We start from the raw sequence: 19,014 nt of genomic DNA, 5'->3' as shown, positions 1-19,014 counted from the left end.
ACACTCGCGTCTCCAGTAATAATCTCCGTGACTGTATTTAGTTTGCTCTCACCCAACACTCTGAGGCTAGCGGACGACGTGACGCTGCCCAGCTCGTTCGCGGCGACGCAGGTGTAAACGCCGTCGTCCTCAGAAGTGACGCCGATTATCCGCAGCGTCGCTTCACCGGTATCACTGAAATGATATACATATACATTTAATTTAAACTTCTTCGTCATCGAGTGAAGATTTCCCTGTTCAAATATATGGTGGCTGAGACGCAGGCTGCAGCGGCCCCAAACATTCCCGTTAAGAGAAACTCATGGCACTTCAGAAACGCGTACGGAAAAAACAAATGCAACAAAAAAATTGATAAAATAGAGTGAAATCAAACACACAAATCCCTAAAAGAAAATGCAAATATACGGTACTTATTTATTACATTTGGCCTTCGTCTTTTAAGATAGCTACGTGAATCAGTTGATCTTATATAATAATGTAAAATATATCTAGTGCCTTTTCATTCCACTTTTCTTCCTGCTTCTAAAAGCACTCGTCAGGTCTCTGCAGCTTTTCTCTGTTTTTTGACTTTGCATTGTTTCTATATTAGCTTTTCATTGTTGTATTTGTTTTGGAGTCGTGTTTTTGATTCAACATTGTTTCTGAAGCTCCAGCACGTTTGTCCTATTGCCTTACAACTTGAAGATACAAATGAACACACAAGATAAAATATATAAACCCTGTTGCTAAATGTCATACAATACATCTAAACTCTAGTCTGACAGAGCTTCAGCTAAACTAATACGGAAACCGTCTTGTGCGGTGACCGTTTTCTTACCTGTAGGCGACGCTGAAGTGTCCGTTGTTGGCGAGGTTGCTCTGGTCGGGGCCCTTCCAGGTCACAGAGGCCCGGGGTCGACCGCAGGCCTTACACCTGAGGGTGACGCTCTCTCCGTTGTCACACGTGACGTCACTCAGAGGTACAAGGAACTCCGGGGGAACTGGAGGAGGAAAAACAATTATGATTAAATGCTGAGATGATCTTTAAAGTAGTTAAACTGTGATTTGTTTCGTTAATCTTTAAATAAACACAATTCCATAAAGTCACACTTACCATCATAGATGTAGTTTGGATTTAGAAGCTGAAAAGCAAAACAAACCACATTCAGAGTGAGAAAAGCAGCGTGGAGCAGAAGCATCAACCGTCTCCTGAGACGTACTGACGAACAAACCTTTACAGAAACTTTATTGGCGAGGCCTTCTCTGGACTTCCTGTAACCGTTTTCCAGCTTGGTGTCTTTCTTCGCCTCCTCCTTCTTCTTCTCAGACTTTTTGCGGATGCGCAGGGTGTGCCAGGACGAAGGCTTCCTACTGGGACGACAACACAGAATCAAATCAAATAGCTTCTCTAAACCGTGGGGCATGAACACTCTTCTTCCCCCAAAGTGGGGCGTGACAGAAAAAGTTTGAGAACCACTGGTTTAGTTCAAACTAATGGTCCACGCTGAATTTTTATTGAAACCACTTTTGGTGACTCCTCCATCGGTGCTTTTTCAAATAATAGAATAAAGAAAATTTAAATCACTTTCAAGTAAACCAGATTGCTCCAGACAAAAACTAATAACATGTGCAATCACTTTGTTAGAAAAATGAAAATAAAGTTCTATCTGTGCAAAGAATTACTAATATTTGGCAAAATAATTGCCTATGGTGGCTGCAAACAACCTGTTTTGCACTGAATATAAGATCATAACAATAACGTTCAAAATGAGTGCAGATATGTGTGAGGATGCGTCAAATGCAGAGAATAATTCCCCCACTCTGGGATTAATAAAGGATTATAAAAATAATATTTGTAATACCTCCGCGCCCCACTAGAGGGTCGCGCCCCACAGTTTGAGAACCACTGCTCTAACCAAGCAGGAGAGAGCACTGGAGTTCCTTATCCAACTTACTAAGAATTTATATTGGTTTGCCTTCAATTTAAAAAAAATCATGCTTTTCATCAGTAAAACATGACCCTTGTATAATTTGTCCAGAGCTCTTACTTCATGGATCCCTCGGGGCAATCGGGGACGATGGCCGAGGTGTGTCCCAGCACAAACCCGGGGATCCAGCCCTCGGCGGCGGGGCCCTGCTCCGTAGCCGCCCTGAACACCAGGAACATGTTTTGCTGGTTGCTGGCCAAGATCTGGACCACCTCGCCCTGACTGACGCTGATCTCATCCTCCTTCACGGCCATGTAGTCCTGGGTCACCAACATGGTGGATACGCTACTGCTGCTGCTACTTTCACTCTGCAGCACAGGGAGGAAACACCGGCATGAGGGGAAACGGCAAGTATAAACTCACACGGGTCACTGGAGTAAAATGCGAAAACTTAAATTACGACTTCAGCTTTTATATTATAGGTTGACTCATTCAGATTGAACTGTTGCCATGAAGACATCTAAACCGATTACTTCTTGTCAAGAAAAGTGAGAGAAGAAAAGAGGACAAACACTGGAAAGAGGTGTGATTCATTTCCACTTGAGACAAAGTCTTCTGAAAGGATTAGAGTGAAGAGCAAGAAAGTGAAAACAGTGATTCGTTATATTTTCTTCTTGGGGGAAGAAACAAAGAACTGGGTGAAGAAAGGCAGGAGGAAGATGAAGAGTTCCGTCTTTGCTCTGCATCTCCAGACAAAGAAGAGAGGAGCAACGTTAGGCTGAATGAGAGGAGCTCTGCGGAGGACGTTTGTAGGCCAACCACAAATGCCGGGAGGTTAGTTGAAGGAAGAGAACATTTCAGTAACACACCATGAAGACAGGGAGGCGAAGGACGGCCAAGAGGAAGTCAGGTGTTAGTACAAGCTTTGTTAGAGTTAAGAGCTTTGAAAGGGAATCACCGAAGAGCTGATTGATCCACTAGAGGAAACATGTGGACAGTGGAAACTTTAGCTAGAGATTTTCTTCAGAGAAAGCTAGAGAGGATGATGTTGAAGAGCAGTGTTTGTCAGATGGGGACAGATTAGTAGCGCTGGCTGCAGCAGGAGACAGACAGGACAGACCAGGCCTCCCTCTGGGTGTTAGTTGGCGCAGCACTGAGCAGCAGGTAGTAGTCTTACCCCATTACTCTGGGTGGACTGGATGGACTGCTCGCTGGCCGATGAGCACGTACTCATGCGGTCGGCTTCCTTGCTGTGTGTGGAGTGTCTGTGGGTTTGGCTCCCAGAGCCAGTCTGGATCTGGTTCGAGTTCTGACGGACCGGAGTCTCCCCTGCCTCTCCCGGGAAGGTGAACGAGCCAGGCCGGCTGGCTGGAGAGCCCGGCATGGAGCTCCAGAATCCAGATCCGGACTTCTGGCCCGGGCTGGGAGGGGGAGGCGGGAGGGCGTCCTTCCCGAAGGCGGGAGTGGCCTGGGGAGGGGCCATAGGGGACACGGCACCCGGTCGTGGTTTGGAAGTGGGTGTGGAGGGCAAGGGCCCGACCGTGGCGCGGGGGATAGGGGCTACAGCACTGGCAGGAGTGGGGGTCTGTGCTGGGTCCTCTGGGGTCTGGATGGGGCGCTTGCCCTGCGGGCTACCGCCTGGAGGGAGCAGGGTAGTGGGGGCAGGACAAGGGGACGAACCTGGAGCATAGGTGCGCAAAACTCACACCTCAGTCAAATCTTTCATTATGCCGCACGAAACAAATTTCACGAGTAAAGACGCTGCGTACCTGACGTCTTGTTCGGGCCGTCGGGGTCGGCACCGGGGTGGTGGCGTTGAGGCTGGGGCAGGCGGGAGGGCTGGGGGATCCTGGATGGCCGACGAGAGCCACCCTGGGGCGCTAAGGGGATGGGGCTACCCTGGGGGCTTCCATCTTCGACCCCAACGGCCACACTGGACCCGCTGCTGCCTCCACCCGGGGCTCCCGGGCTGGAAACACCGCTCGGCCCTACATGGTTTCTCTGATACTCTATTGGGGAGGTTAGAGCTGTGGTCAATTACAAAGGAAACAACGGGGGCTGTGTAGCAAAAGGTTCCTTTATATAAAGTGTGTGTGTGCGTCAGCCTACCATTGAGGAAGTTGCGTTGGCTGTCGAGTATCTGGCTGATCTGAAGGGTCCAGACCTCACGCACCCCCGGGTGGGAGGAGTGAAGCACGAAGGACTCCACGGTGCCGTTGGTCGACCGAGAAGTGAGGATGAACTTGCAGTCGTCACTTTCCATATTCTCCTCCATCCCCAAACAGCTTACCTAGAGCGAGAGGGAGATGCATCGTTGTACATGTGTATATATCCAGGTCAGCTTAAAGTAAATAGTGAGCTTTAATTGTTGAGTATATTATTGTCTTTCAAGTACATTTCCTTTCCTCAATTCACTTAATCTTCCAAATTTATTCCATAGTATACATTTGATATTACAAACTACAAAAAAAGTGTCTTATTAACCAGATGGCTTTTCAAAACAAAAGCTCCCATAAACAACAATGGAGATTCAGCCCATGTTGCACAGAATATTCTTCTCAAAAAGAAAATGTCTGAAATTACCCAACCAAGCAAATTTGAGCAGTATATCTACATTTTTAGATGAAAAGCACCACCAGAGGGAGCTGCAGCCCTTTAACTGATGTAAATCCTTAAATCCACTGGCTTTCACTGATCGTGTAGTCGTGCGTATCCTTGTCCCTCATATCTGTCGGTTACCTTGATGCTGTTCTTGTAGAGGAAGCCTGGCAAGGTGAAGCCTTTCTTCTTATCGAGGAGCTCGCTAAAGATGACCACCTGCTCAAAGAGGAAGACCCTCCTCTCCTTCATCCGGCCGAGCGAGCTGCCCTCCGGGTCAGACACCATGAACGTGTCCTGCAGCAGCAGGCGGCCCTGAGCCACGATCTTCCCCTGGAGAGGGCGATGACAGAGATGGGAATGGAAAGATCGGAGGAGAAGAGAGGCAAGGTGAGTGTTTTTGGTGACAAGGCAACACGCTGTGAGGAATGTGTTGTCGACGACGTCGTCGCATTGCTTTCATTTATAATCGGTGTGATTTCTTACATCAAATCCCTGAAGCCTGCCGACATTCATCATGTCGTTACACCTTTTTGGCACGATGCACATGACCTCCACCGCTTTCTGAAAGAGTCACAAATGATGGAATTGTAGAACAAGTTTGGCTTGATTTTAATTGAATAAGAAGCACTATTTCATTATCTTACCTCAAGCTCCATAGACTCCAGCCCCGCCTTTTTAGAGTGTTCCAGGAAAGCCTAAAACAGAAGGAAAAAGAGAAAATGTAAATCGAACAATTCAACTTTTAAATATCAGGGTAGATAATAAATAGCAGTGATGTACATTTTTAGACGGTGGATGATAGTGACACACTGTATTACTGCAAAACTGAAATGAATAATGCTTTTATTTGCTTCAATCACTGAAGTCAACCGGCGTATATTTGGGACAGCTCTTAAATTCCTTTCGCACAAAACTCCCACATACCGACGCAGCGCCTCTCTTTCTCCTATTAAAACCCAGCTGCCTGCTAGCAACGGGTCTATCTGGCATACAGCAAAGGAAAAGTTGTGAAACTAAAAACAGAAAAGTGGGAACATCTCGTTTTGTAGCCGGCGAGGAAACGCAATCAAGAACCAACAACACAGTTCTGGAACAAGAGGAAATATCATTGAGCAATGGACTTCACATGCCATGATTCTTGGACCCTTATGGATTTAAGGAATATAAATAATTGAGGAAGGGACACATATTAGGACTTTGTGACCGCTTCAAATGTCGGGAGTCACGACTTGTTTTTCTCTTGTTCACCAAGACGGTAAATCTGACTGAACTAAACTTTGATGCTCATGGTTTCACTCAAATTAACTGAATTGTGGAAAATCTAAATGATCTAAAGGCATGTAAAATAACACCATATTGGCATAAGTTATCTGGCTTCTAATTGAGTCTTAATTTGTCTGTCAAAAAGTGGCAAGTAAAAGGGACCCAGCATTTACTGGAGACTCTTCTTTTAATTGAAGTTTTTGCGGTACACGGTTACAAGTTAATGACGAGATAAAGGAGAGCTCTGTTGTACTGCAACACACCAACCTTAAGCAGCAGATGGTACTTCATGATCCTCGAGACCGGCCTGATGAGCAGCTCTGTGATCTGCAGCCGGTGTCCCAGCCGCTGCTTCAAGTCCTGCACAGTCGAAAGTCAGAAGTCAGAGGCTGATAGCTTGACGCATATTTGCAATGTCTGATGATAAAATCTTCAAATTAAGGGACTCGTACCTCAAAGTAGGTGTCAATGTACTCTGAGACGATGTGCTCCGACTTGGGCTTGTTTTGACAGTACACTACATACATGTTCAGTCTCCGTTCCTGGATACAAAAAGCACATGGATGATCACATGTATAAAAGCCTGTACAAATAAAGCAGAAGTTGGAAATCCACTGCGGACGAACCTGTTTGAGAAAGAGCGGTCCAAGTCTGTCAGGGTCCTCCAAACATTTCTCCAACTCTCCAAGAAAGAAACTAAACAAGACAGGAGAGGGGGACGTAAGCTACTGAGCTAGCTGAACAGGGAAAGCTCTGTATCCTCCGTGTGTGTGTGTGTGTGTGTGTGTGTGTGTGTGTGTGTGTGTGTGTTTCACATACTCTTTGTGCCAGTCGTAGATCTGGTGGATGTTGCCAAACACGATTTTGTCTTTTCCCTTCATATCATCAGGGACACCCTCCTCCTTCATCCGATTCATGTAGCCCTTATGATGGAGACACACAGAGACAGTGAGGCACATTTACAACAGCCAGTCTGGAAAACTAATTAATTTCTTTAGTTACAATTGAAAAGTAAGCTGTGCTACTAATGGGGAACCCACTCTAGAAAACAAGCACACCGTCATATTTTCAGACAGTGTCTCATGTACAGCTGATGAAGCATCAACTCACCTCCACCACCAGGCCGAGGTCCCGCACATAATCTCTCTCCGTCTCCACCAACTCCAGCACAATGTAACTACAGGAAAAAATAAATTGAATGATGGATTCTACTTCAAAATTCAAGAAATAAGCAGAGCACCTCGGAGTGCGTTTGTGAAACGGAGGACGCGAGCATACTGTCTTTTCTTGAGGCTGCTGGTCCTGCGCTCATCCATCTCTTCGATGGGGGAGGAAGAGGAGAGGAGGGAGTTGTCAGAGGGGTTGAAGGAGGGCGAGCTGCTGTCTCCCTGTTCTACTGACAGGGAGCTGGGTCTGTCCTCCAACGCCTGCAGCAGAGGAAAAACACAGCGTGAACGACGAGAGTGTGACGCAGAGCACACACGACTCGAAATGACTTATAATTTTGCCACTAATTGCCATTTAAGTCAGATCATCACTCGACGTCAAGCGCTTGTTTTCCTCCATCATCCTACCATCTTGCTTTTCACCAGCTCCTCGATGGCGCTCACCAACTCGGCAGCACTGGGCGTCTCCGAACTGGAAGGACGGACCGACAGACGAGAAGAGGTCTGGGTAAAAAAATTGAGAGATGAGTAGAGAGGAGGAGAAAAACGAAGATTAGAGCTTGACAAGACTGATGGCTCGTGTCAACACAACTCTTCCTACAGACAACATTGTGGCGTTTAAAGAAACCAGACTTTACTTTACAACTCATACAAGCTTTACTTGGCATTTTTAAAAGATGTAGTAATTAAAAACAGAAAATGATAAATCTCTTAAACAGACAATGAATGCATAATCTGCTTTATGTGAACACTTCAAGGCTTACTGAACCCATGAGTGAGATTCTTCATGCACTTGTAAGTTGGAGGAGTCCATAAATGAAGATCAAAAGCTTCCATAGCTTCATATTATTTGATGTATGACGTAATTCCTAAGTTCTGGTTAAAGGCACAATGAGTAGGATTTGTCGGTTGCGATTTGTAAACACAATCAGCTCCTCTTGCTGCTCAATAGTTGTTTTTTTGTCCAACATTTAGTTTCGTCTTTGACGCCCAGAAACGAACACAGCAAAGTAAGAAATAAAAGATACAGACACCGCAAACACACTTCTAGAAAATCCTACTCATTCTGCCTTTAAGATTAATTTCAGCTTTCTTCATTAGTTTTATGAAAAAGTGAATGTTTTATTTTGGTTATTTGAGCAAACGATGACTCAGTGAAAATGTCTGTTAAATGTTCAATGCTGTCGTCTGGAGAGAAAGACCCAAAAAGATGTTTCCACACGTGAATTGTATCTGAAGGTTCAAACAAAGTAAAAGTATATGAAAGAAAATAAAAAAAGTAAAAATATGAGGCTGAAATTGCCAAAAATCAAGATCAAATCAAGATATGGGGAGAAAAAAAAGTTAAATGTCAGAAAACGGTGATGGGGAGAAGGTCGGAGGGAAAAAAGTGATGTCTGAATGGAGGATGTTTCTGTTGCTTTCGCGGGTGAACAGCTTTTAAAACAAAAAGAAAGGATTCCAACAGGCCGAGAATGAAAGAGGAATATGTATGCATGTATATATATAAATATATATAGTTCAGGAGACTCTCACCCTTGCTGTGCTGTGCTTCAAGACTTTCCCCAATTAGGTTTTCTGGGTGAGCCTGTGTGCCCTTCTGGCCTCGCCAGCGTTTAGAGATGCCAATTACTCGCATGGGTAATGAGGTTAACGCACAGAGGGTAAAAGGGAGATGAGGACGAGCGAGCAGGGCAGGTGAGGGAGGGGATCGTGAAGGGTTGGAGGATGATGGGAACAAGGGGGGGGAGGGGGCTTTTTGAATTTTCACCTCAGTGTGGGGTCTAAATTTGGATTATTGTCCACAGAAGCTACCTGCTCACCTGACGGAGACGCCGACTTTCCTCCTTTTGTATTTATATTCTCATCTACTTTCTTTTCAGCCGCCAACATTTCCCCAACGATACGAGTGATAAACATGCAGAAAAAGCTGCAGTCCAGTGTTACCGTAACAGACTCAAGCCGGCATTATAAAATTAAAAATGTCCTTGGAATTTATAGATGCGAATAAGGCATTAAAGCCTTCTGATCTGTACTGAAACTCCACATCGTCATTCATATAGATTTAAGAGCTACACGCATCTTCTCTTTATTTACATTTTCCCCTAGTGGCCTTGCTCATCTGCCGGGCGACTCTACAGTGGTGTGTTGTAGAAACAGGGCAGAAAGTACAAGTCAAAATCATTGAAACTAAAAAAAACGATGGAAGGAAACAATTCTCCACTAAAGAAATTCAGGAAAATACAAAAGTTAGGAAGAGTGACTTTAAGGGGATAGAGAAAGGTATATTTTAAAAAGAAAATTATATTTCCTTTTAATCCAGAAACTGTTGTAGAAATCAAAGAATAATGCTTTAGCGAGTAGCATTTAAAGCTGAAGAGTGGGGGGGAAAAAAGGAGAGATTTAAAGATTTGACCGAGGGAAGAAACAGGGGGAATAGCAGGGCATTTCAGATGGAGAGGTATGGAAACTGAGACAAAGCAAAGACAGGACATAAATCAAGGTAATGCTACAGTGTGGCAAACAACAAACGATACAACCAGGAAACAAAACAAAAGAGAAACAGAAATTAGTGTCAGAGGAGCCGTCGCTTTAGTCGAGGAGACTTAGAGAGCCTGAAACGTTTCATTGCTTTCTGCTTCAGAAGAGACGAGAGAATATGATGCAACATGCCAGGATAAAACGTTATGCATAACAAAATCTAAGGAGTCACTTAAAACTGTCAGGAAGCAGGCTGAAAGGGGCGAAAAATGTAACCATAATAGCAATAAAAAGAAAGAGGACCTGTATAAAATGTGAATCATTTGCCTTTAAGAACTTAAGTTGCTAGCCTGTCCCTAAATCTACAGGATGTATGATTGAAAGGGAATTAACCCTTCCAGTATCATCAGCCCTCAACTTAATGTGATATAGAAGCTGTCTCTCCTGTTGACTGTTTCTTGTACAAAGCACAACTGTTCTGCTGCTTTTAATGTCTGCCTCCCACAGTAAAACCCAAAAGGGAAAATCCCAAATTGATGTCGCAAAAATCCCTGATAGTATCTAGGCTCACATCACTATACATAGATTCTCCCAGGCCTCATTCCAAAAGGAACAAAATAACTTTGACCTAAAATTGAAAGAACTCTGTGAACCAACTTTGTAGCGCCGAGAACGTAGAAAGTCAAAAAGGTGAATACGGTTTGTGTCCCAGCCCCAAATCCTAATCTCTCCTCTGCGTCTCCCGCTCGTCGCCTGTCCCTTTCTCTCCGACCCGTCTCTTCTCCCCCCGTGGCGTCCTCCCCTCTCCTCACCTTGTCGTCCTGTGAGTCCGGCTGCAGCAGGCTGTGCTGCTGGATGGCCATCGGCGGCGGCAGAGGCACCGAGTCGGCGCCCTCCTCGCCCTCCTCCTCCCCGCAGCTCTGCATGCCCGAAGAACTGGACTTGGACAACGTGCCGCTCGACAAGCCCTCGTTACGAACCCTCTGCAGCACCCACGGGTGACAAAGTGGGGATTACATCACAATGCTTCACACGGCCGCTTACACGACATCGAGAGTGTCGCGTATCTACGTCTCCACCCACCTCCTCCACCGTCTCGTCCTGAGGCGTCGCGGCACTGTCGTCCGAGTCTTTCTGGGAGCCCATCGTCATCTCCCCGCTCTTCCGCACGTCGCGGCTCTTCTTGTGCTTGTGCGCCAGCTTCTTCACGTGGCCGTCTGCCTTGCCGCTGCTTAGCCGGCGCACGGGGCTGGTGAGCCACTTCCGCAGAGTGTTACCTTGGAAATAAACCCAATGCACCCAACTCAGTTTGCTGCCCTATGGAGGACTAAAGCCGCACAACAGATTAACAGAGAGGAGGGGGTGGGGGGACCTTTTATCTGAAAGATCTGCATAGCATTCAACAGTTAAAGGGCCACCCCTCAAAAAAGAAAGAAATATTTTCACTGAAGGTATATCCAGCTATGCTCTCGCCAAAACCACCAGACACCATGAGGAAAAAATATATATTTTTACCTCGCAAAACAAAAGAGATGCTGGTCTACCACTGCTTCCATCTTAGTCTGAGTTATTGCGAGACTTTAGTGTTTTCGTTCAGATTCATCAAGTCACACAAAAAGAAAAACACATTTACAGATCGAGGCAGCGGTAGAGCAGCAACTCCTGTTTTCTTGTGGCTTTGGCGAGAGCATAGAAAAACAGCATCAGCTCCTCCTCTGACTGAAAGCTGTCTGACGGTGAGGTAAACCAGTGAAAACATTCTAAATAAAGCGTACACTGAAACAGATATTGATTTCTTTTGAAGGGTTTTTCTTTTAGGTGACTAAAATATGTTTTGCTGTGCTGAAGAGTATTTGTGAAACTGGACACAATTCTGATGTAACTTGCTAAAACTGTTGAGTTGACTTGGTTGCGAGACTTTTTCTGGGATTTCAGATGAGTAGACAACAGGTAGTGTGGCACAGGTGACCATACCTGGTCGTTTCGGCCCTGGTGAGGTGTGAGAGCCGATGCCATGACCGGGCTGGAGCGTAGCCGACGACCCTGGCATGATGGAGTCATTGCTGCACACTGACAGAGTGTCTGTGGAACACAGAGTGGTGTTATGGTTTAAAATGTACGATATGGCGCAGGCACACACACACACATTCAAATTGGACCATTCACGCCCACATTCTCCACCTTTGTGGTTGTAAATGCCCTCCATCTCCATGGAGGACCGGGAATGGGCGATGCAGAGCATGGAGCAGGGCACCAGGCCCTCCATGGCCGGGGAGCGGTCCGTGGTCCTGACCAGGCACCAGTCTGGCTTGTCGTGGCAGCGCTCCAGAACCTCCACCGTCTGGCCGCGCCGCACCGTCAGCTCGTTGCTGTTGCTGGCCATGAAGTCGTGTATCACCACGGTCAGCTCGCAGCCACCGGAGAGCTGCGGGAGAAAGGATGAGCATAATAAATACGTTGGTCAGTGTGAACTATGTGTGTGTGTGTGTGTGTGTGTATGGGGGGGGGGGGGTGTCTCACCTTGTCGCTGTCCAGTGTGTTCTGTGAAGTGCGGGATGCCAGAGAGATGGTGTCTGGTTGGCTGCTGCCTTCACCCTGACTGTCCAGGTCCTCTCCATCCCTAATAGACACACACACACACACACACACACACACACACACACACACACAGACACACACACACACACACACACACAGATCAGTGAAAGCTGTACGTGATTGATTCGATTCCCTCAGAACGTTTTAAAGTGTAGGTGTCACGCATTTACCTTCCCCTTCCCTTGTGGTGCTTGGCGGTCGTTGTTTTGGGAATATGAATGGGCTCCTTGAGCGCTCCTCTCAGGTGAATGGTGCGCTCCTGAATCACCTCCCGGATGTGCTTGATCCAGTCCTGCTTGTTCTCGATGCTCGACGACTGTCGTTTGGGAAATAACGGAAATAACGAGTTCAAGAAGTCAGAGGGTTAGAGTTGTCGAGGAATTAACTCTCTTTGGAATTCTTGTTTCACACAAGTCTGAATTCACCGCTCGTCATCTCTTATCAACTGAAGGCAAATCTTATCTTCCATCATCCCCTCCAGGCGTAAACAGTGGTTCCCAACCCTGTCCAATTAACTGCCCCCACACCCTTTTTTTGCCCATCTAGTGTGTTCTTAAAGGAATACTTCCACTATGTAATATTACCATTTATATAATAATATATATTTTTTTCTCGCATGCCTTCACAGTAAACAAAGAATCAAAAAACTGAAAAATATGTTTTAGTGTGATGAGGAAGTAGTGAGCCTACAACTGGACAAATGAGATAATACTGCATGAGTGTGAGAGTTTGTAAACAGATGTTTTAATATCGTTTTGCTTCAATTCATCAAGACTTTTCTCCATCTTTGGAGTCTCCGTTCATCCTTGCAGGCATGCGAGAAAAATCTAAGTTTTCCTCGAGAATTAGAGTAAACAGAGTGAGTGATTGACACTCAAAAGGCCATTTTGAGGGTGAAGTATTCTTTTAAGCCATCGTTCAAGAAGAAGGGCGAGGATAAGAGGTGCTAAGACTTTGTGTTTGTGGGATAGTTTGTACTCACCATGGCTCCGTGTTTGGATCCTTGACTTAGCTTTGAAAATAAAATAAAATAGAGAATTTCACTGGTTTGGTTTAAGAAGATCAACATGAACATGATAGAAACGCACAACACTGATCATTTGCCTTGACAGAAAACTGTAGGCCAATTAAATGTGTAGCACATTGCAATGGATTGTGTGTGTGTGAGAGAGAGAGAATATGTGTAGTTAGTAATGAGACACACTTCATTGAGTGGCTAGTTCGGTGGTCAACATGTAATAAAGAGTTGTAACGCGCAGAATTAAAGTGTTAGGATTTTGGCGTCATGCTATTCCAACAGCTGACACGCTTTGTAATCCATCTGTGACAATATGAGACAGGAAAACACACAGAAGATGTTTGAAAAACGGGGGGCCTCGAAAAATTCACACACGGCATAAAATAAAGCGATGCCATATCTTACTTCTACAATAGAGTTGAAATGATTAAAAGGCGTGTTTTTCTGGTGGAGAAAGGCGAATACTCGTCACTTTGACAAAATGGCACACAGCCAGGACGGGAGATTGTGGGCGATCAGGGGTTGAACTCAGTGTCAGCAGCGTTGGCGGAAGCATGTCGGCCCACAGAGAGAATTAGAGATACAAACATCCACAGAAAACACAGCCCCAGGTATGCAGATGTGAGTTTGTTAACAGATGGAACAGAGCAGAATCTAACCGGAGGACAGAAAGAAGACAGAAAAGGAGTTTGTGACTACAGGAAGCTTCTCATGCGGTCAAACGAGACGTCAGAGAATACACGAAGGATTAGAACACAAGAAGAAAGTAGGAGGGGGGTGACATCCAACACACTGATGTGGAAAACCAGTGGTGGAAGAAGTATTTAGATGCCTTACTGAAGTAAAAGTACAAGGAAAATGTACTTAAAATATCTAAAGTAAAAGTATTGATTGTGCAGGAAAATGTTTTACGATTACTAATGATGTTTTTGGATTAATGTTACTACTGCATTAATGTGTATGTTGCATATTACTGCTGTAGATGTTTCAGGCTGTGGTAATTGTAACTCCTTTATATACTGTTGGGTAGTTTAAACTACAGAAATGCTACATATTCTATAAATGGATTATATGTTAGTAGCAATGCTGTTCTCTGAGAACCACAGGGCCCAAGAGGGTTTTAAAATAGTTTATTCAGCTTAAGAAGTAGGATCATTTCCATAAAAGGAATACTTCATGCTTCAGTTTATCATAACATTCAAAATCAACACATCTGGAGATGGACTGGACAGAAAAGGGACAAAAAACTGTAAACTGACGAAAGCTGTTAGACAAATAAGTAGTGCAGTAAAAAGAGCAATATCAACCTCTGAGATGCAGTGAAGTAGAAGTATACAAGTAGCATGTGCTCAGATAAAGTACAAGTACCTATAATATGTACTGAAATACAATACTTGAGTAAATGTACTTAGTCAGATTGAGTTATAAATCTATAGTACATTTTTTTTTAAATCATTTTCAATGTTAATTTCTTTGGTTTCAAGACTTTTCGGTCGAGCCCTTCAGAAGGTTTTAGAAGGAATAGGAGAGAGGAAGTGCGTTTTACCTTGAGCACAATCTTGTTGTCAGAAGTCGGCGTACGTCCCACCCATAAAGCAAACTTGCAGGGGTCTCCTTCAACATGCTCCGTCACCCCCAACTCTGACGTCTGAGAAGAGAGAAGGACAATATGAGAAGACGTCAGCAGTAAACCAGCTATTTGAAATGATCTCTCCATATAAACAGCTCATTCTAAGCTAACGAACACAACAAACGTCCTTTTATTATATTCCATTTCTGCCAATAGATCCCCATTATATTCCATTTCTACCAATAGATCCCCATAAATGCAAACACACTGTCCCTTTCAAGCAGTGAAGCAAAGAGAACCCTTTTATCCAAACTCCCGTCACTACGTACAGTTCACTATCACTTACAAAGAGTTTGCTCTTGTAGATGTATTTGCTCCTGCCGTTCGAGTCCTTGACCTCCTTGCTGAAGATGAGCGACATCTCGAACAGGAAGAGGTGGCGTTCTCGACCCTTACGGATCAGAGTCTTTGGATCCCAGACCTGGAACGAGTCCTGGAGAATGAGCTCTCCCTGGGATTCCAGGTTTTCATCAAAACCTGTGAGAAGCAGGGGATGTTAGCGTGAAAGAAGAAAACAAAACCCACGATGCCTGAGTTATGAAGAGCTGTTATGTAATAGAAATACAACCGACAGTAAAACAATAAAACATCCGAGCAACATAAACAACAAGGAGCGTGTGTTAATCACCTTCCAGCATAGAGAGGTGCATTGCATCGTTGGCTTTCTTGGGAACACTGAGCATCACCTCCAGGCCATCTTTGATCTCTCCTTTGCCTTCTTCACAGCAAGTCAGCAGCTCCTAAACACACGCACAGAAACCATGACAACAAGCAACTACGGAGGCGGCCACAACAGCAGTGAGATCCGGGTTGGTTGGTTACCTTCAACAGGAGCTGATATTTGGTGATTCTCTGCACGGGTTTGATCAGATAGGACGAGATGGAGTTGGCCAGTCGGTGCCGCTGTTGAATTTCCTGCATGGAGAAGAGCGGTAATGTGATCTCACGGAGCCGACGAGGACCGGTTCAATTCATCAAGCATAGGCGATACTCACATCAAAGTAGTTCCCAGCATGCTCTAGGATGAGCTGCGTGGAGTCGGGTTTGTTCTTACAGTAGTTCACATACATCTGGAACTTATCAGCCTAGACGACGAGAGAAAGACGTAACGATTATTACGATAATAAAGAAGCAATCGATCACATTTACAACAGACTAAACCACAATATTAATCCATCTGCCGTATTATGAACTTTATGTCTGTGGGAACATGAATGCAGAATCAAGTTAACCTAACATTCCTCTTGCTGCGTCTTCACATTAAAAGCATCCAACTGGCGAAACACAAGTTGACTGTTATGATGAAGTAGTCACAGAAAATGCTGTGCGTTTGAATCATTTTCTGGATTTTTCTGACAACGGATTAGTTTGAAATATTGCAGCGAGTCGTGGAAGAAGAAGCAGCAGCCGCAGTGAGACGAAGAGCTGAAGGCAAACTACTTTTACCTTTGCCGTTTTGCAGACTAATGCAGAGTGCAGCATGAAATCAGATCACGGTGGCGCACAGAATGTAAAAAAAAATATTGCATGACTTCTGAATTAAAAAGATATTTTTTTCTGAAGGATCACCACTTTGAGTGTTCCGCTGGTGCAGCACAACATGTTATCGAATGGCAGCTTTGAGCACACTGAACAAACGATACATACCCATGTGACAAAGCAATGCCCGACATCCTCTGGCAGCTGCTCGTATTTCTCCAACTCTTTGAGGAAGATGCTGACAAAATGTGAGAACAACAAATTTTCAAAATGAAAAACAAGACATTAAGGGGAGTCGAGCAGGTCTAGTTTAAACATTATATGTTTAAGTCATAAAAGGTGTTTCTTACTTATGGTGAAATTCATAAAGGTCCTGCATGTTTCCAAAGATGATGTGCTCCTTGTTGATGATTCCAGGAGGAATCTCCTCGACTCCGCTGGTCATCTCCCACAGGTAAGTCTGCATAGAGAAGAAGAAGATGCAAAATTTAAAACTCAACAGGGTTTCTGATATATATTTCCAAATGTTGTGCGAAAAGTTGTTGCACAACTCTGACAAGAATCAGTTCAACAGTCGTGGGTTGTGAAATGGAACTCACATCCATGCACTCCCTCAGGTCTCGCACGTAGGCCTTTTCCGTCTGAATCAGCTCTGCCATGATGAACCTAGCGAGAGAGACAGAGACACACACACAATTAGCAATTGTCATACGATCGTCATCTACAGAGTGATAGATCGTCATGCCAACAGCTCTCTTTCGGCTTCAACTATCTATACTAATGAATAATGGAAGAGTTTCGGGCCATAAAACCTACACGGCCATAAACCAGCCACAAGTGACCGCTCATGATTTGTGCTGCTCAGACACACACACACAAAATGACGCAGTCTCCTTTTCCTGTGTACTACATTGTATACTCATTTGTTCTCTCGTGGCGCTCCACTGTTGTGTCTGCACTTCTTGTGCTGGCACAGCAAAGAGAAGGCTGATGTCTGGAGGAGGAGGTTTTTAATCACGCAAAATCCATTATGTGCGCACATTTAGAATGAACCTCTTACAACTATGGAGTAAGTAGGGGTTCAGTGTTGACAAGGACACTGACGGGCGCTCTGCTGCATATTTTGGGCACTGAGCCAATAATTTAATGACACGTCCTCGGAGCAATAAAACCTATTTCCAACAGGAGGGAAAATACTGTGAAAATGCTGACTTGCTACCATTTGTTTAGTTTGTAGGCAGGACACTTACTGTTCAGAAGTGGCGCTTAGCTGTGCGGGCTAAATGCTAAACAGTTTTAGAAGGCACAACCTTCTCCAGCTCTTGCAAAATTATTCTGAAGTAGCAATCCTATAACTTTTTTTATGCGTTACGTGGAAAATGCTAGGTAATTTTTCTGATGAAGTATGACATAAACAGGAAGTGGTGACATACTCCTTTCTGCGCGCCGACTTGCGCTTCTCCTCATTTAGCTCGTGAGCGGCATCCCGCAGCTTGACCTCTGACCCCGGAGCCGTGGCTGGGATGATGTCCAACTGGAGATCCTTACTCTGAGGCAGACAAAGTGAAATATTAAGGCCATTTCAAGAGACGGACAGAATGTGAATTAGCTGATTTTCTACGCCTCTAATCCACCAAAACGCACGACCACGTACTGCCTTGTTAGAGTCCGAGGAGATGCCCAGGGCTTTCTCCAGGCTGCAGCGGTACTTGTCCATGCGCAGAGAGAAGTCTCTGTAGCGCTTGTCCACAGCCGTCACCCATTTCTTGATCTCCCCGGCGTGACTGTGGCCTTTCTCGCAGAAGCCGTCAGCCAGCTGGATCAGCAGCTTCACACGCTCCTTGGTTTGCTGGAGGAGAGGGGGAAGAGAGTGTTATATATATATATGCACATGCACACACTGTGACATGGTTGTGTGTGTGTGTGTGTGTGTGTTTGCGAGGCCAACCTTGGCTGTGATGTGGAAGTCCTCGTGCTCCTTCAGCAGCTCCTGTGTGTGGTGGATACTCGAGCCGGTGGAAGTGTGTGTGGACAGGTAAAACTCCCCGGTGTCGTGAATCCACTCCAGAGCCTGAAAACACACCGAATGCCGGCATCGTCAGATCGCATGACGACAGAGAGCAGTGCGAGTGTGTCGCTGTGTTACTGCAGCTACACAAGTGTCAGTAAAATTTGTATTTTCTTAACTTTTGGTAACGTTTGTTATTACCTGTTTGGCACTGCGTTCAAACACCACATATTGCTGACACTGGTCCAGCCGCCGCTTCCTCATGGTCCAGAAGTGGAGAACCCGGTTCTCTCTCTGTAGCAGCTCATTCAGGATGTCTTAACACAGCGGAAACGCACAAAATTCAGGCATTCAGCCAATAACCACCCAGTGTAACGCAACGTATTAAATCAGGTCAAAACAGGAATCCAAATTTGTTCAGGAGCTTTTCTACCGTTGGACATGTTGGCTATTGCGGTACTCTCATCACTGAATAGACCAATCTATTTTTAGGGAGATTCAAGAGTCCCTTCTTTGACACATGTTAAATGTGTAAACTCGATATTTTACATATTGTATTAGTTATTTAAAAAAAAAAAAAACATTACTACAATAACTGTCCGTGTTGGTTTGGTCAACTTTGCATCTGTACATCTACCACTCGAAGAGACAGAAGCTGCTCTTTTACCCATTACTATCCATTTCAGTTATCCATTACTTGTAGCTATTTTTCAACCACTTAACCAGAGCGGTTTTCTGACACTTACTTTTAACCTGCTGTTCTGGTGCTTTGACGTGGCTCAGCATCCCGGGCATGTTGACGCTGTTCCTGTGCATGTACTTGAGGAAGACGTCTGCGTTTCTTCTTGCCAGAGTGCACGCCT

At 45.0% G+C, this 19,014-nt stretch overlaps 1 protein-coding gene across 1 annotated transcript in view; it reads right to left on the bottom strand.

Moving 5' to 3' along the window:
- The window catches only part of LOC306748408 (triple functional domain protein), a gene marked incomplete at its 5' end in the record, with an annotated part of 71,266 nt that overhangs the window by 4,245 nt on the left and 48,007 nt on the right, over positions 1-19,014 (bottom strand). Inside the window, 37 exons of the mRNA XM_079231573.1 lie at positions 53-174; positions 818-980; positions 1,094-1,121; positions 1,212-1,350; positions 2,028-2,275; positions 3,085-3,587; positions 3,677-3,934; positions 4,017-4,197; positions 4,647-4,838; positions 4,992-5,069; positions 5,153-5,203; positions 6,039-6,131; positions 6,224-6,313; positions 6,398-6,467; positions 6,591-6,694; positions 6,882-6,948; positions 7,050-7,198; positions 7,346-7,441; positions 10,231-10,401; positions 10,502-10,695; positions 11,393-11,500; positions 11,600-11,843; positions 11,939-12,038; positions 12,187-12,332; positions 14,581-14,682; positions 14,951-15,141; positions 15,293-15,404; positions 15,487-15,579; positions 15,660-15,749; positions 16,312-16,381; positions 16,494-16,603; positions 16,743-16,809; positions 17,577-17,692; positions 17,807-17,992; positions 18,092-18,214; positions 18,353-18,468; positions 18,898-19,012. Of these exons, the coding sequence (XP_079087699.1) occupies positions 53-174; positions 818-980; positions 1,094-1,121; positions 1,212-1,350; positions 2,028-2,275; positions 3,085-3,587; positions 3,677-3,934; positions 4,017-4,197; positions 4,647-4,838; positions 4,992-5,069; positions 5,153-5,203; positions 6,039-6,131; positions 6,224-6,313; positions 6,398-6,467; positions 6,591-6,694; positions 6,882-6,948; positions 7,050-7,198; positions 7,346-7,441; positions 10,231-10,401; positions 10,502-10,695; positions 11,393-11,500; positions 11,600-11,843; positions 11,939-12,038; positions 12,187-12,332; positions 14,581-14,682; positions 14,951-15,141; positions 15,293-15,404; positions 15,487-15,579; positions 15,660-15,749; positions 16,312-16,381; positions 16,494-16,603; positions 16,743-16,809; positions 17,577-17,692; positions 17,807-17,992; positions 18,092-18,214; positions 18,353-18,468; positions 18,898-19,012 (5,086 nt within the window). The remainder of the gene's footprint in view (positions 1-52; positions 175-817; positions 981-1,093; positions 1,122-1,211; positions 1,351-2,027; positions 2,276-3,084; positions 3,588-3,676; positions 3,935-4,016; positions 4,198-4,646; positions 4,839-4,991; positions 5,070-5,152; positions 5,204-6,038; positions 6,132-6,223; positions 6,314-6,397; positions 6,468-6,590; positions 6,695-6,881; positions 6,949-7,049; positions 7,199-7,345; positions 7,442-10,230; positions 10,402-10,501; positions 10,696-11,392; positions 11,501-11,599; positions 11,844-11,938; positions 12,039-12,186; positions 12,333-14,580; positions 14,683-14,950; positions 15,142-15,292; positions 15,405-15,486; positions 15,580-15,659; positions 15,750-16,311; positions 16,382-16,493; positions 16,604-16,742; positions 16,810-17,576; positions 17,693-17,806; positions 17,993-18,091; positions 18,215-18,352; positions 18,469-18,897; positions 19,013-19,014) is intronic.

Source organism: Taurulus bubalis (assembly GCF_910589615.1).
Source record: "Taurulus bubalis genome assembly, chromosome: 16".
NCBI lineage: Eukaryota > Metazoa > Chordata > Actinopteri > Perciformes > Cottidae > Taurulus > Taurulus bubalis.
The sequence above is the reverse complement of the archived record's forward strand: the minus strand, read 5'-3'. Positions and strand labels throughout refer to the sequence as shown.